The sequence below is a fragment of the Pocillopora damicornis genome, chromosome 5 (assembly GCF_964200805.1).
Source record: "Pocillopora damicornis chromosome 5, jaPocDami1.2, whole genome shotgun sequence".
In the NCBI taxonomy this organism is placed as follows: domain Eukaryota; kingdom Metazoa; phylum Cnidaria; class Anthozoa; order Scleractinia; family Pocilloporidae; genus Pocillopora; species Pocillopora damicornis.
The window spans coordinates 10,230,350-10,246,844 of NC_142674.1; the positions used below are offsets into that span (position 1 = coordinate 10,230,350).

Genomic DNA, 16,495 nt, shown 5'->3' on the forward strand with positions numbered 1-16,495 from the left:
TTGTATTCCAGTTCTAGCTTCCGTTTTTGTTAATTTTTTACTTAATGGTCATCTCAAGAGTTGTACAGGAATCTTGATGACAATTCTCTTCGACGAGGCTGCAGTCGTCCACTGCAAAAATCTGACACGTTTGAAGTCAATTCGTGTTGAGCCTATTTAAAGCGGATTTTACTTCAGATTTCACGCCTACAAAAAGGATTTCACTCATACTTTGTCTTGTCTTAAAGGTTGTTGAAGAAAAGTGACTATATCCAGAAAATTTATGAAGACTACAACAAGAATCTTGCAGATCATAAATCTAGGTTTGCATGCCAATTTAGATGTTAAAACAGTTATTCTTAGCATTTTTCTTGCCATTGGTGAAAGCAGACACATTTTTTGATCATTTTAAAATATCGATTGCTTCAGAGGCAAATAATCAGAGCCGTCTATTTTTTCAAGTCTATATTCAGCTAAAACATCGAAAGAGGAATTTTGATTGTTTCGGTGGAAATATGTAATTGGGTTGCAGAGAAATCTCGCCAGTGTGTATTTTGGGCGCTTAGAATTAATTCTGGTGGTACAGAAAACTAAATTTTAGGTACTTTTATGCTTCTGCCACTTTGAGAGGGTTACCATATCTACATAAACTTCAACTTTACGAAATCATAGTAAGACGTTCTGTTTTTGAATCTCTTCTCACAGAAATGACACTCTTCTCAAGGAACTCGAAAACAAGGAGGAGGAAATAATGAAACATACTCAGATGTAAGTGGATAGACAACATGGAACTTACCTAGTTTTGCAGATGCCGGGCTCAGCCCACTAATCTTATTACAAGAGAAAGACTCTGTTCAATGTCCCCGCAAAATCACGGTGCACCACTGTTTCATGTGAGCACAGTAACTTTGTAGCATTTGTAGGCTTTTGTGCACGCTTTTGTTTCCCACTTAGGGACATTTGGACGCTCAGATTAGGCTAATCATTCGGAAACTTTCCTTTTTATTAATCTTAGAAGGGTGTTAAATCGCGTAGAAAGGTATGAGTGTTGTTTGTTAGCCAAAAAATTTCATAAAAACCGCTCTCACGCTTATTTCAGGACCTTTAAGAATAACTTAATAAAATAACAATGATTTATAAATACAGGCATTTAGTGTTTACTTGTAAAACTTCCTGAAAAAGTCTGTGGCAATTCGACGAAACGCGTTGGAAATTAAGGCAAGTTTTACAACAACTGTTCGCAGAGTGCTACTCACTGGTTTAGTTTTATTACTACTATTTTCAAAGTGTACCACATTCGACCCAATAATATAATTATGATGTATAATCTCTTGATCAGGGTAACTGTCCACTTTCTTAACTGTTCGTTTAAATTGAAGAGATATTTGCTGTGAATTAAGTGAAAATCGGCTTATAGATGTAGGAGTTATTATATGGCAGGTGAGGTGTGGGTTAGGGTTTGAAATGAGCATGATGAGCTACAAAAGAACTAAAGCTTATAGTGCTGAAAAAGGAAGTATAGTAAAAATATTATCTTTTGAGTGTCTTTTCTTAAGTTCGATAGCCACTGTTCTTTTGACAATTTTGGAAGAGTAAAAAATCTGAGAAAGTCCGCACCCAACAGCGCCACTTGCATATGTATCCAATAAGAATAAAAAGCTTCTTGTAGACGACATAACAGGCCAACTATTTGAAATAACACTCTTGCAGCGTAACCTAACGAAAACGCTAAAGGGGGTTCCAAACCCCCTTCGCCCCACTCCCTCCTTGTATCACGGTGGGGGTTTGAGAATGTTTGCGTGTACGTCGGAGGGTTAATAACATCTCCCATCCAAAACCAAGACAACTTGGGACTGTGCAACTTAAATTCATAAAGAATAGAATTATTTGATTTTTTACCGCTTTATCCACCACTACTTGTTTCGCCGCCTGCTCAGTTTTGTTTCTTGCATTCTTCTTTCAGGCAGAAAGAACTGAAAGAAAAGTGCAAAGCTCTTTTGGAAATTAAAGACGAAGAGCTGAAGGAGGTGAAAATCAGGTATGTACGATTTTCCACACAAGCGGTGTTCCTGGTCACATGCATACCGCAATTCGAAAGCCCTCTCCAATTTACCGTAGCTTTTCTTTCACCATGGGAAGAAAGAAGTAGCAAAGTGTATTTCTGACTATTTAAATAATCCAGTTGTATTGCCATTTTGATTCAGAATTATCCACTTATTCTTAGCAAATACCCGCATGCCTTAACTGATATTCTGCTTACCACACGGAATTCTTACCTCATTAGTAATCACACAGGGTACCATATTTTTTATCAGTAAACACTGTTTTCTCGAACCTAAGCTAAGTTAAGAAGGAACAGTTGTCGCAAATATTAAGTGCGCGACTTTCTTTTAGCGTTACATGTGACATTCAAGATTACCATAGAATGGAGGTCAATCGTGTTCTCCTACTTTTACAACCACTTCTATAACCAACACTACTTCTACCACTTCTACTACTACCAATTCTACTATTACCACCTTTACTAACACCTAAACTACCAGCATCACCATTACTACCACCGTTACTACTACCACAACTACTACTAACATTACTAATTTCACCATTACTATTTTCAGTATTACCACCAACACCACTGCTACTACTACTACTACTACTACTACTACTACTACTAATGCCTCCACCACTTCTGCCAACACCACCATCACTACCACTACTACTACTACGAACAACACTACCACCTCTACTAAAATAACTTATACTGCAAGCACCGCCACTACCATGTCTACTACTATCAGCACCACTATTACGATCTTTACTACTATCACCACTTCTTCTAACACCACCACTTCAAGCATCATTCCTTCCACCACCACTACTACTGTCATCACGTTTATTACCACCTCTACAACTAGCACCACTACTACTATCACCACTATTTTTATCACCAATGCTTCTACCACTACTTCTACCACCACCACTGCTATCACTACTACTATCGCCATTACTACTATCACGTCTTCTGCTACCAACACCGTCACTATTATCATCAAAACTACTATCACCATTACTAGAACCACCATTACTAATACCCTCACTACTACCACCATCACTACTATAATCAACGCATCTGCAATAACTTTAGGACTTGGAGAAGTTTAATTCTGGACGAATCGAACTTCTAACAATATATATCCTTTCCAGTGGTTTTTAAAAAGAATGTTATAAACGAAAATACGAATAAAACGATGAAACTGGACATTTACCTGAAGATTTGGGAATACGGCAAAACAGCATTCAAAACGTAACGTTACTTGTGATCACTTGTGAACTTGAGGAACACTTTGTCTTTGGCATACCCTGCACGAAGGTTAAACTATTTAAGGATAGCTGCACGGACTGGGATTAGGCAAGGGATTGGTTTCTATAACTACTTATATCACCGTTATCCACAAACAACACCATTACCGTTATCACTACCACCACGACTTCTACTATCACGATTACTACTATCTACTACTACCACCTCAACTACTATCATTCCTGCCAATGCTGATACTGCAACCGCTGCTACTACAACCAATGCCACTTTTACCGCCACTGTTACAACCATCGCAACTGCCACTGCTATTGCTTCATATGCTATTACTTCTGCTAATTCTAATAATGCTATTACTACCACTGCTGTTACTGCCGCTGCTACTGCAACCACTCTCTGTAGCTGCTGGAGGTATTATTAACTACTTTTAACACGTATTTAGCTACTAATCGAGTATTGTGTACTTTTCTAACACCAGGGTATTTCAATAAGGGGAAAAAATGGAAGCTTTAAAAGAGCTTATGGGCGAAATGAAAAAAAAGTATCACGTATCGTTTTTAAGAACGTTTTCTGCTTCATTTGGTAGATTTATATTTTTTGAGCATCATTAACACATTTAAATACATCAGTTATATGTTTAGATGGAAATTAAATTACTTGGATACGCACATGCGAATACAAACGTGTTTGACAGACTCTTACTGATGGAATAATTGGTTTTCATTTCTCGGTAGAAATGACGAACTCCTTGCAAATATCGAGGGAAAGGAACAGAAACTAGCACAGCAAGTAGAGAAGTACAGCTAATATACTTTTGTGTATGTTTTTTACTGAGAAAAAAAGGATTATTGAACATAACAATACTGATAACGGTAATGAAAATAAAATATTTATTATAATGGCAATAACAATAATGAAAGTGATGACGATAATAATGATACTGAATGAACTAAAAGTTAGGGGTTAGGAGTAGGTCCATTGCCCGGCAAGTGAAGTACCAGATTTAAGATTATGACAATGTTGAAATCTAAAGCTCCTATTAAAAGAGACCTCAAAAAGTCCAGGCTTCGATAGAATTAAAAGCTGTGTCTTTCAGAACATGTGCAGCTTGCAATAACAACATTTTAAGCAGTATGTATCATGAAGGTTAATGGAGATTCTTTTAATGTATTCTCGTCACTTTTGTTTTACTTGCCATCAATAGCTGGTCTGAAATTATTTTAACAAAATAGGGCGTGTATTTGTCATTGTGAGCATGTGGCTTTTAAAGACTCTATCTCTTTTAGTGCTCCTTTCAAGCAGAAACCGCCTATTGTAAACAGAACTTATAAACCTCCTCTTAAGAAGCGTGCATTAGTGATTAAGAAGTGTAAAAATTATTGTTTATTTTATTCAGTATTCTTAAAAGGTTTACGGTATCGTTTCTAATTTACCCTACTAGATTTGTGATGGATTAATTTCGAGGTCAAATCTGTAAAGTCGGCATTTTTTAGTTTAGAATATCTGCGAAACTCTCTGAGGCTATTCTTTCAGAAAAATTGCTAGACGATTAAAAGATGTATTATCATCATCATTATCAATGTCATGATTATTATTAATATTTTTATGAACATCATTGTCATTATCATAACTTTCATCAGTATTATTAAAATTGCCGGGTGGAAATTATCTGACTCTTTGAATTAACATTTGTAGTGACTCAGGTAGATTATTCCTAATAAAATTCAACTTTAATTGGAAAACTGCCCTTTTTCGTCCAGAGGTAATTCAGTACGGTAAAAGCATAAAAATACAATTTAAATATCACACTAATTACAGTTAAAAAATCCATGCGTGGTTCAGTTTTCTTTTCTCTTTTTCATTCTCTAAAACCTACGAACCTACCTCTCCTGTATTTCGTTTTATATGAATGGAGAAAATAGAAGTCCAAAATAACGTTTGTTTTTTCCCCTAGTTTATCATGAAGGAGAGCATTTATTGTTCTTATCCCTTTCTAAAGAATTAAAACATTGGAGGCAACCATCGAAGATCAACAGGAACAGATCGAGGTCTTGGCGAACATTGGAAGTTCCAAAACATCGAGCGCCATCGGGTAACCTTTTGTATTACAGTACATGCCTAATCGGCAGTGGCTTTCCCTTGTATTTTTTACATTAAATGTAATTTAAAGTAAATAATCATTAAAATGAAAAAAAAAAATTATTTTGATGATCAAGAAAGGTTGAAGAAAACGAACAAACCAGCTTTTAAGTTGTGTGAAATTTCGTTTTAACTTACATCATTTAGTACATGTGACCTTAGAAGACACATTCTACAGCAGGTTAAGCAGCCGACTTAAAACCGAAAAGCAACGCTGAGTAGGAAATGAATACTGAAACGTAACTTGTTGAGGTCAACCCTCAGCAAGTCAGCATAAATCTATTAGTCCGTACCAAGTTTTTATTTTTCCTTAAACCGTAAAGGGTGTCGGTGATACTTTGTTTACATAGATCAAAGCAAAGTCTTTCAAACCTTCATGTTCATATATCGTTAAACAGTATGACATACATAAAAATTTGTGAACTATTGCCTAATCAATGTTTTCTTTTTAAAATACGTTGGCTTATTCAGCGCGAATAATTTTTTTTTCCTCTTGCGCAGCTGAAAGTGAGGTGCGTCTTATTTCGATCTTGAACTACACAATTCCATCTATAGAGATCACAATAGACAAGCTGTTAATGTTCAGAGAAGTTTTTGAGAAATAATCGATAGTTTACATTAAAAGTTGGCTCAGGAATTTGCTTCATGTTGATCTTCCTTCATCTCGTAAACTAGCTTTTGAATGAAGGAAACAGGTTCCAGCACAGGAGTATAAGGGTCTTATGCATCTCATGTTTATATACGGGTTACCAGCAATGAGCTTACCTGTATTAACGCAAAAGATACTTAGGATTGAATTCCTCCGCTTTACTAAGCAATGCTTTTCGGAATACGAGTCATCTATTCCCTCCCCTTAAACAGATTTAATTATACTTGTAAAATTCTAATCGTGATCAGTGTTCTTGACTACGCAACACACTGTATTTTGTGAACTCTACATGAGATAAACTGAAAAGAAAAGCAATTGTCAAGTCACACGCTCTAAACTGATGAAGAGCCGAGGTGTGTTATATGCAAGGATTTATCGAACAAAATGTAAATTTTTACTTGGTCAAGAAAATAGCACCACCATGAGAACAAATTCGTCGCCACCATCCACAGAAAGCGGAATTGCAACCGTTTTTGAATTTTAAAGTTGAACGTTATCCTTTACTCGCACAGCAATGAAAAAGTCCAGAGATCGCTGTTTCGAGTTAAAAATCCTTGTCTTTGAAGTAGTAATGCACAAAGACAAACACACGCATATGAATGTGTATGATTAGAAAGTGTAAAATGGCTATCAAATGAACAGCTCCCACTAGGAAGCCTACTTAAGGTCGCACATTCAAGTTAAAAATAAAAAAAAAACAAAAACAAAAAAAACTTAAAATCCCAAGATATCTCAAGTCAAGGATATTTATAATAAATAAGGTTAGCTGTATAGAAAGCCGCCCTCAGAACCTTTGCATGATATATATATGCCTTTTGCTTTTTCATCCAAACGATGTTAAATGAGGCATTTAAATTTCGCCTAGGATTAAAAATACAAACGTGAATTCAGCCTCTGAAAGTGACCAACTGCATTTCAAAAAAATTCTCAGAAGCTATTTTCATATCCTTTTATACAAATGTCCCTTATCAATTTTTCTCTCAACTTCTTTTTGACGATGACGATGTGTGTATCATCTTAGCACTGAATGGTCTCTTATTATCTTGCAGAGTTGCCGCTCTCAGTGAGAGAAGAGTAAAACAAAATCAGTCAAAAGTGGAGGACACGCTTAGTGAGAACAGACAGTCAAAGGTGGAAGAGGATTTCGCTAATTTCTTCGACGAAACGAGAATGGATGCATTGGAAAAAATGCAGACATCTTGCTCATTTAAAGAGCAGCTGGAGGTCGACGTTTATGGCCCCAGACTTCTTTGTCTTGTTTTTGAGGTATGTCTTGCATTAACGGTTAAGTTAACACTCATGAAATGTAGATGTTTCGTTCGTAGTATCAATAATTAATTTTGAAGTCGTTTCAAAACTTTTGAGCTAACCTTTTTAATAAGACGATGGGCATGAGCTTCTTATAAAAAACATACGTCAATGCTACATTTTTCAAGTCGGCAAGGGTCGTTCATTGTTTGTAGCATTATGACCATGTACGTCCTACTAATTCTCATTTCGCATATTCTGACTGCAATATAAATTATGTAAAACTTCTCTATATTCTCTCTCTCGGGGTTTTTGCTACAGTTTTCCATCCTTTAAGTGGAACGACTAATGAAAACCATTCTGATTTTACAATAAATGGTTTGAACCAGTGGGTACAATGTTTTCGTGTAATCTGATCGTGCGGGAGGGGGTAGTCCTGAGAAGGATCGTAGTCGGTTGTGGTGACTGACCTTCGACAAACTGAGTGGATGGTCACCATCAGAGTCAAATGAAGAGTTGTTGTCAGTGACTGTTTTAGTTCCAGTCCTTGCAAAGACTCATTTGGTGCATATAAATCGGTCGTCATTCGTTTCGATCCGTCGGCAGAATGACTGCATAGTCGTTCTGTTCGGTTCCGTGGCGGTGCAAATGTATTGAATAAGTCGTTTTATCGGTGCCAGTAGTTATTGACATCTATTTAGGGTAGTTTACTTTAAATAAGTTAACTAGCTTTACAGAGTCAGTCTGGAAATAGTTAGAGCTGTAGGTTAAGCATTAGGCAGAGTCCTACTCAATAGCGTGGTTCGTGACTAGATGACCTTCCAGTGATGTGATTTTTCTATTACCATTTCTCGTCGCTCGTTCGTGCTTAGTGGGTCTTGTATTAAAGTTTGTTATAAAACAACCCTGTCTTTTGTAATTGACGTAGTGTAGTAATGATCGTTTTATGGGTGACATGGATATTGAATGGTTATAGCATGCGCGAGGTGGTTTCAGATATGCATTCATTTATGGTGTAGTCATTGTGGTCGTAGGTGTTGTCGCTGCTAAGTGTGTCGCTGAATCTAACTGTTGTTCTTTTAGGGAAAAACATTGTCAAAGTTTTGGTTTTCTTCGGGTAGGGTGCCTGTCGAGCACCCTATCTTTTTAGAGCCCTGGGTGCATAATAGTAACGACTCTGTGTGATTCCGGGTAGTAAGATGACTTGTCTGGTAATATGTCGGTACGCGTCGGTTTTGTGCGCCTTGTCTGCTAATTGTTCGTGTTCTGCTCGTTTAGGTGTTGGTGGAATGAGTAGATTTCGTCGCTGTATACGGCGGTAAATGTATTACTAGGATTTCATTTTGCCATAGAGATGTACATTATGTATAATTTTAGTACAGTAATTGCCATTCTCACATTATTAATGTTTGTATTGTTTTGTTTTGTTTTTTTTTAGGCTGCCTACGAAACAATGGAAGAGGCAAGAGGAACAATTTTTGAATTGGGGAAAGAAGTAACGAAAGGTTTTATTCAATTAGCCCCAGAAGAGATCAAATTGATGACCAGCTATAAAAGGGTAAGACAAATAAAATAAACCCTTAGAGCAATTAATCTCCGACGAGGATAGATGAAAAGCGGTGGTTAAGATTAATATAAATAGAACACTTGTAAAGATTTGAGACTCGTCCTTTTTCATAACGATATTGAGTAAGGACGCTGACATTGTATTTAAACCATATCATCCTTCTAGTTTCCCCCCTCCCCCCCCTTACGTGCGGATCAATTGTAGATGTTAAGATACAGCGTCATTTTGAAGAAAAGCTAGACCTCACTAGACACGATGAACACGAATCTCTCTTGACGAAAGAAGAGGCGTCAAGCCTTACAGTAAGGAAAGGTGATTTGCATCGTTAAGTGAAAATAAATCGGCTCGGTCCTATTGTCATTTAAATGAAGGACTTGCCTTTCATATGAAAACTCAGATTCCAGCTGCATCAATAAGGTTTAGGCTTTCATTTAAGCCGGCAAGTTGTCTACAGAGTGGTTAGTAATCTAGGGAATATATAAATTAAATTTGAATTCACTCGGATAGATAGATTAAAGATTCGGATTTTGTTAATTCTTGTTCAGCCATATCCATTTAATCGTCTTTTTAGCCCTCCATTGATATTATGACTGCATGATGCATTTAAAATATTCCTATTGTAATATCGTGTAGCATACAAGTCTTTTGTCTTTACCAACAGACGGGCATTTCTAAAACATCGATTACCTATCGAGTCTGCTTAGGACGTCAAGAATCACAGTATCCGGTTGAAGCTGTTGATGCCCTAATGATGATCTTGAAAGAAACGGCACCCAGTTGCAATCTTGATTGTTTAGTGGAGGTATGTTGTCCTGTACACTCTATCTTCGTTCGAAAAAAGTTACAACAATGTGCCCTACAAGAGGTATTTGGGAAAAAACGGTCTCGGTTTTTGTATTATGATTCTCTAATAGTTCGTAATTGATTTGACTCAGCCTCTCAGTACGTATCTTGGTTGTAAACATCACTTGTTCATATAAGTTTTGAAGGTTTCATGGTTAAGCAGTAAATCGTCGGGGTGAGGATGAACAGTGTGGTGGATCTCGATTTGCATATTTCGTTTACATCACACATTGCACCACACAAAAGAAGTGAAGTTATCACATTTCCCAAAACATTGAAAACTAAGAGTCTTCATGAAACAGTCAAAAAGAGATGTCGCTTTGTGGCGAATCTATCAGAAGGCCCAAGCCAAAGAAGTCGAAGGCAGGAGATTTTGATGAAGTAAAAAAGTCTGACTTTACAAATTGCTTTTCTTGATGAATTTTTTGGACTTCGTTTAACCGCGAATTTCAAAAGCCTCTTTGTCAAGGGACTCGAGAAGGGAGTTCAATATTGCTTTTTATCACATAAACTGCGATGTTATACGGGGATTTCCGGCCCTGAGAAAAGCTGTAACAACATAAGTGAAAAAATACGATATTTTTTCACGTGTGTTGATATAGCCAGTCAGCTGCTGACACGTCACTCGCCTTTAGCGCCACTCGGTCAGGTTGATGAATGAACAACAAAGCCTTCACAATTCTCAATATAAGTACTTTCTTGGAACTTCTTGAGTTATGGCGGCGAAAACACTAAAAAAATCTGTATCGCTGACAGACAATGAGGTTCAAACTTTCCTAGAAGGGAGAGAAAACTAATACAAAAAGGAAAAACCGAAAGGTACGAATTCAGTGGCGTTGGTGTCGGCATTTCTCTCGGCTGAGAATGAAAATCGATAACTGGAAGATTTGCCGCTGGCCGATTTTGGCCGTTTACCTGAAAGACATCTTCTGTCGGTAAGGACGAATTCAATAAATGAGAAGTTTGTAAATTGAAAATTACGACCATTGTTATTTTTTTAATCATGATTCAACGCATTTTTCCATCTTAAGAGTTAGCGCTAAAGCACTCTACGAATGTCGATTCATTTATTTTCATTCAGTAATGAAGTCGGCTTTTCTTCTCAGTAAAGGGCCATTGGATTTATATGATAAACAAAATAATACAAGGTTACTCGTAGATATGAAATTTGCCTTCTCGTGTTCACTTCGACATCTCACTCGTGAGCTATGGAGTTAATACTCGGAGAGAAATTCCGTATCTACGCGCGCCCATGTATTATTCTCTATTTATTGGTTGGCGGCATGACGGCATCGACACGCGCTTAAATGAAATAAATGAGGTGCGAAGACTGGGAATTTCTTTGGAGGCCGAAAACCCGAGGTTTGCTTCTATGTGAGTAACCTATACCTAAACGAATTAACAAGTTTTGTCGCATTTTGACGAAACTTAGCGAGGATATTTGTCAGATATTAATGTACAAAATTATACGAGGCTCTAAAGAAACTTGAGATATCTTTCTTGTGAATTCCCGGCGCGTGACAACGCAATTTTGTATTGTCTAACTTTAAAATAGATTTTCTCGGGAACAACAGGAATATCAAAAAAGCCTCACACCGTTTCTAGCCTTTTATCTGCTGAGTGATACAGTCCAGTTTGTTGGATGTTCGTGGTAACGCAAAGGCTTTTCCCATGTTTCTAATGAGTTTTGCTACTTGGTATGCTTCTGGTTGGTTTCATATGAGATCATCAGTCACGATCGAATCTAATGGTTTTTTTTTCTGATAAGTTTTCAAAGGCGTCACGAAGAGACCGAGTTGTAGTTCAGTTTTTTGGATCAAACGCACACGGAAAATAAGTAAATTGAAAAAAAAAACAAAAACAAAAAAAACTCAGTAACTTAGAGTTAATTACTATACTGACTTTTGAAAATTACTTAGAAACCTAGAATTGTTTTTTTCGAAATTTTGAGAGGCATTTTTTTTAATCATTATCTTCAGATCAAAAACATTACCTAGGTACGAGACGATTAAGCAGTTAATCTTTGCAATCTTATTTTCATCCCAAGCCAATATATCGTACATTTCCTGCCCTGCATCATTCTCCATGGGGAAAGGGGAGAAGGATGAATGTCGATGTCAGGTCTGAAAAAAATTGTTAACCATATTAGTATCGATAATAAGATGATTTCGAGTGCAAGTTTTTGTTCATCATTTTCATGGAAAAAGCATCTTAGAAAGTCAAGACAGACGAAATTTTGACAACGCGCGCGCTATCTGTAATTTGCACTCACTTTACAACTTTGCACTCGCGTGACATGAAAAGTACACTCGTTTTCAGCCAATCAGAAGCGCGTAGTCTATATATATATATATATATATATACATATATATATATATATATATATATATATATATATATATATATATATATATCTATATCTATATCACCGGCGCTTTTACTGTTGTCAACGTTGTCGACTTTCTTAATTTTCGATCACATTTATCGTTTCTTTCATACGCGATTATTTTGCAAATTTGATTTGAAAGATAACTTGCGAACGTATATACTCCTAACTTTTTAAATAACCAGCACTGAAAATTTTAGGATGTTATTCAAGCCGCTAAGAGGAAGTGGAGCAGGTGGCAAGAAAAGGAGAAATTGGTGAGAAACAGCCGACTTTCACACGCAGTGAGTCAGCTTCATAAACCACTATTCCAGGAGTACATTAAAGCAAGTATCCAGCTTACTTGGAGAATGGTTACCCAGACACCACCATTGAGGTTAGAGTATCATTCCTCGCACCTACAACGGTACCATAAGAAGATGGGTTACCATATGAGTCCTGAGGTACGTACGTTGGTGAAAGGAACCCCCGACCAACATCAGGAAGAGGAGATAGTATGTTATCTTTGGCCGGGACTGTTTGATGGGGAAGGAAGATGTATTCGAAAAGGAGAAGTCTTGTGTAAGATAAAAGGGAATACTGAGTAAGCTTCTCTTGAATTTTTACGTCTATCAACTAAAGCAAAAGCTTATGTGTATTTCAGAAACTGCTTTAATGTTCAAAATCCTTTTGAATATTTTTTACTTGTGCTACGCTCCAAATGTAAATGAGGGGCACAAATCAGTTCGATTCATGATCGATGTGATTGGCTTTTCTGACATAAAACGACCTATCATATTTAGTATTATTTGTGACGTTATTAGAGAAAGAAGGAACTCTGAAAAATAAACGATAACAGATGGAATAGAATGTAAGCGATTAACAATGAGTATTCTGTTTGTTTATGCACGTACTATTTTATTTCGTCTACAAGTCAAAACATTAAAATGTCTTTACGTGGACATTTTTTCCTATTGATGTTAAATGAGAGCATTTGCTCAGAAACTAAATTGCTTATATATTAAGTAGTTAATTTTTCACCACATGTATCGTTTCTTTCATAAGCGTTTATTTTGCAATTTGATTTAGAAGATAATAATAATAATCCTTTCGACGTCGTCTCGGCAATTATTTATCATGATATTCACTGAGCTTAAGGCGAGTAATTTTTAAATATTCTATAGAAAAAACTTGCGGCGGTCGATTTAGACCTTTTGAAGGTGTTCTGGAAGGTTGGCTGGCAAGGGTCAATAAACCTAAAAACAGTGGTAGAGTTTGGATAGGACTTTCAAGTCCTTGTAGAGTATTAAAAGACTCTACAAGCCTTTTTGTCCATACGGTGGTCACAGTTTGTGGAGTGTTAGCAGATGTGAGGAGCTAGCAATACTAAATACCCATCGGTCCCATTCTAAGTTTTCGTGCAACACCCTCACACCGGGTACACCACCCGAGGACTCTATAACGGTCTTCATTCGGTCGGCAGTCTCGAAATCGTGACCAGAATTTAGATAAATTCAAATATGATTCTTGATCGCGGCTGCTTTACGGTCGCAAGACCCCTTTTTCCCTTGGGAATCCGAGAAATCTAGCCCTATGCTGATATCGTGACTTTTGGCCACCTGCTGAATTGCCAGTAATGTAGATGCGCTATGATAGTATCCAGCATTGTCCTGTCTGAGGTGGACGCGATCAACTTTGCGCATTGTTTCCTTGAGCTGTTTCAGCACGTCATCAATTACAGCCAAAACTGTGTTGCTGTCTTGGTAACAGCTTTCAAAAAGGTGGACGAGTGACAGCAGTTGAAGTTGTCCTTCGTGCATTCTTGTGGCCGTGGTTATGTGCCATGAAATACCTCGCTTTCCAAACCAATCGGTCTGACTCTCGCGGTATTTTCTTGGGAGGTATTTCATGGCCCAATCCAAAACTAAAAGCACAGAATGAGGGTTTAGATGTTTTAAGGTATATGTAATGCTTCGTCTTGGTTGATGAAGCGGAGCAAATGAATTTTCAATGCTTCATTTTTTTTTTTTTAGCTTGAGAAACCTTATATTTCATCTCATCTTTTTCCTCTTTCTTGGATTGAACCTCCTCTAAAACGGACTCGATTTCATGGACCACATCAGGGAACAACTCGCATCGATCATATGCGATGTCATGATCATGATCGCAATTATTAATGTAATCTGGATCTCCAGGGTAACTGAGAGCAGATGCCCTACAGTGATCTGGAACTCTGGAAGCTGACGATATATGTACTTGCTATCAAAGTGTAACGAAAAACTGAGTTGTCAAATCGAATTGTGTGAACTATACATGACTTGGTATGACACTAGTAAAAAAACTGAAAAGAACGTTATCGTGCCTATTAAACTCCCTCTGTATTTCTAGGGTTTGACATGAAATGTTTAGTTCCGGAGTTCGATAACGGAGTAGGTATTTAAAGTACGTTTTTTTCCTGCCTTATAGTTACATTTGAGATAACGTTTTGCCAGTTTTAATTTGCCAGTTTGCTCTCTTGCCTAGGAGTTCCCTTGCCGAATGGCAAATCTTGAATGACGTACGGGCTGGTAATGAATGTCAATCAAAGTGCTCTATGAGCAAACTCGTGAATTGACAGATGACTTACTTGATTTTTTGGATTATGTTTAATTTTATCTATTTTAGGGAATTTTGTGGTTGATTGTCATATTTAGAGTACGAGCAGTAGTTCAGTGTTCGCTTATGTAGCAAAGAAACAAAGTAACGTTGGGATAAGAAGGCATTACAATTGAAATGATCATGTTATTACATTTGACAAGGGTGGATGATGTCATGTGTTTCAAACATATATCATTTTGGTTTCTGGTTCAAAAGAAAAGGTTGGAATTAAATGTGGGTGAAAAGTGAAATTTACTATCTATCGTTGTAAATATTGGAAAATCAAGGCATTGTTGTCTTAATGAAAACAATAATGATTCCTCTTTATTAAATGAGACAAATGGGAACGAGTTTCGAGTGATATAACTAAGCCCAGACTGCCACCGTCATTTTGGATTTCCGCCTTGGTAGATTTTGGTCACGTGCTAGGCAACGTATAATCCTGAGAACAAAATAGAATTTCATTTGAGGCCTATTTATTAATTTTGTGGTGTATAACTTTCGCATTTTAGTACGTAATAATTATTTTGAACCTTCAAATTGTATTGAAACTTAAAATAATTGTTCTTTAAAAATTCACTGAAAATCGGTAGCCAAAATTATTTGTTTAGGTGTTATTTGATTTTCGTGTTAACCTATAATTTCGTCAGTCGCCGGCACCTTTTGTTGCTTCACACAGAAAAAACACACGATACGAAATGTAATGATCGATTTTGTCCCTAATCTCACGCCATAACGGAAAAAGCTTTTGAACACCTGTAAACTCCGAGCGCTTCGGAGTAAGTGATATTTTTAATGAATCTTAGGATTGTTTTCAAGTTCAAGGATTGTAAATTACAATTTTATGAAAAACGAAGGTTGTTCTCCTATTTCAGTGTGAATCCTCGCACGCCTGCTAGTCGCTGGCGCCGCTTGTTGAAACTAAAACGAAAAAAAAACTCTTTAAACTTACAACTCTTTTAAGACTATCGTTGGCTTCTCTTTCACCCCACCACTATTCTTTGCAACAAAGGTCGCCATTTCGTTTGTTTATTACCCGCCAAAAACTATCAAATGCACTCAAAGCCTAAAATCGAACGGATAACGGATAGGACTCAGCCTCTAGAAGCCAGAAAGGAATTCAATTTCTCTTTTGAGTTGCTCGTCACTTCAACTGAGTCATCTCTAAATGGAGTTGTAAAACATTCAGATGGCTGATAGACACCTGGTGGTGTTTCAGCATTCGTAATTACACTCTGTGGTGTTTGAGCATTTGTTATTACACTCTGTGGTGTTTGCACCGGTTCTGGAAGATTGAAGGCCACCTCGTCATCACGACCATCCTAAACATGGAAAAAGATCATTTTTCATTTCCTTCAAGCGTTATTCACTAACTTAAAGTACCTCTACAATCATCTCAACTGCAGGAAGTATTTACTTAAATGAAGCAATTTATGAATACCCTTATGCCTATTGATCTTTATGAGAGTCTGGAAACCGGAAACTCATCACACACACCCCAGTCCTTAATTTGTGTTTAGAATGCTATGACGTCAAACAAAATGCTTTAGAAATATCTTGTTGCAACGAATAGAGAGCGTCTGAACCTCTTTATCACGACACACAGTGGCAAACAGTCATATGCCTTGGGATGACAGCATCTGTTTTCCGTGACGTGGCGTTATCAGCTAATAATTCATAAAGAAAACAACTCTTAATCTTTTTCATCTGTTGTGTGCGTGATTTTTTTTTGGAATTGTTTAATAAGTA

At 37.0% G+C, this 16,495-nt stretch overlaps 1 protein-coding gene across 6 annotated transcripts in view; it reads left to right on the forward strand.

Moving 5' to 3' along the window:
* Positions 1–13,234, forward strand: part of LOC113671139 (uncharacterized) — a 36,271-nt gene extending 23,037 nt beyond the window's left edge. For 4 of the 6 annotated variants that reach the window (XM_089206595.1, XM_089206596.1, XM_089206598.1 and 1 more), the window contains 9 exons: positions 228–302; positions 685–747; positions 1,943–2,017; positions 4,033–4,095; positions 5,298–5,390; positions 7,136–7,352; positions 8,773–8,892; positions 9,563–9,703; positions 12,331–13,234. In XM_089206595.1, the coding sequence (XP_089062721.1) occupies positions 228–302; positions 685–747; positions 1,943–2,017; positions 4,033–4,095; positions 5,298–5,390; positions 7,136–7,352; positions 8,773–8,892; positions 9,563–9,703; positions 12,331–12,717 (1,234 nt within the window). In that variant the 3' untranslated portion in view covers positions 12,718–13,234. Of the gene's footprint in view, positions 1–227; positions 303–684; positions 748–1,942; positions 2,018–4,032; positions 4,096–5,297; positions 5,391–7,135; positions 7,353–8,772; positions 8,893–9,562; positions 9,704–10,500; positions 10,620–12,315 lie in introns of those variants that run through there. The other 2 variants (XM_089206600.1, XM_089206599.1) reach the window with 2 other exon arrangements.
* Positions 13,235–16,495: the final 3,261 nt, after the last annotated feature.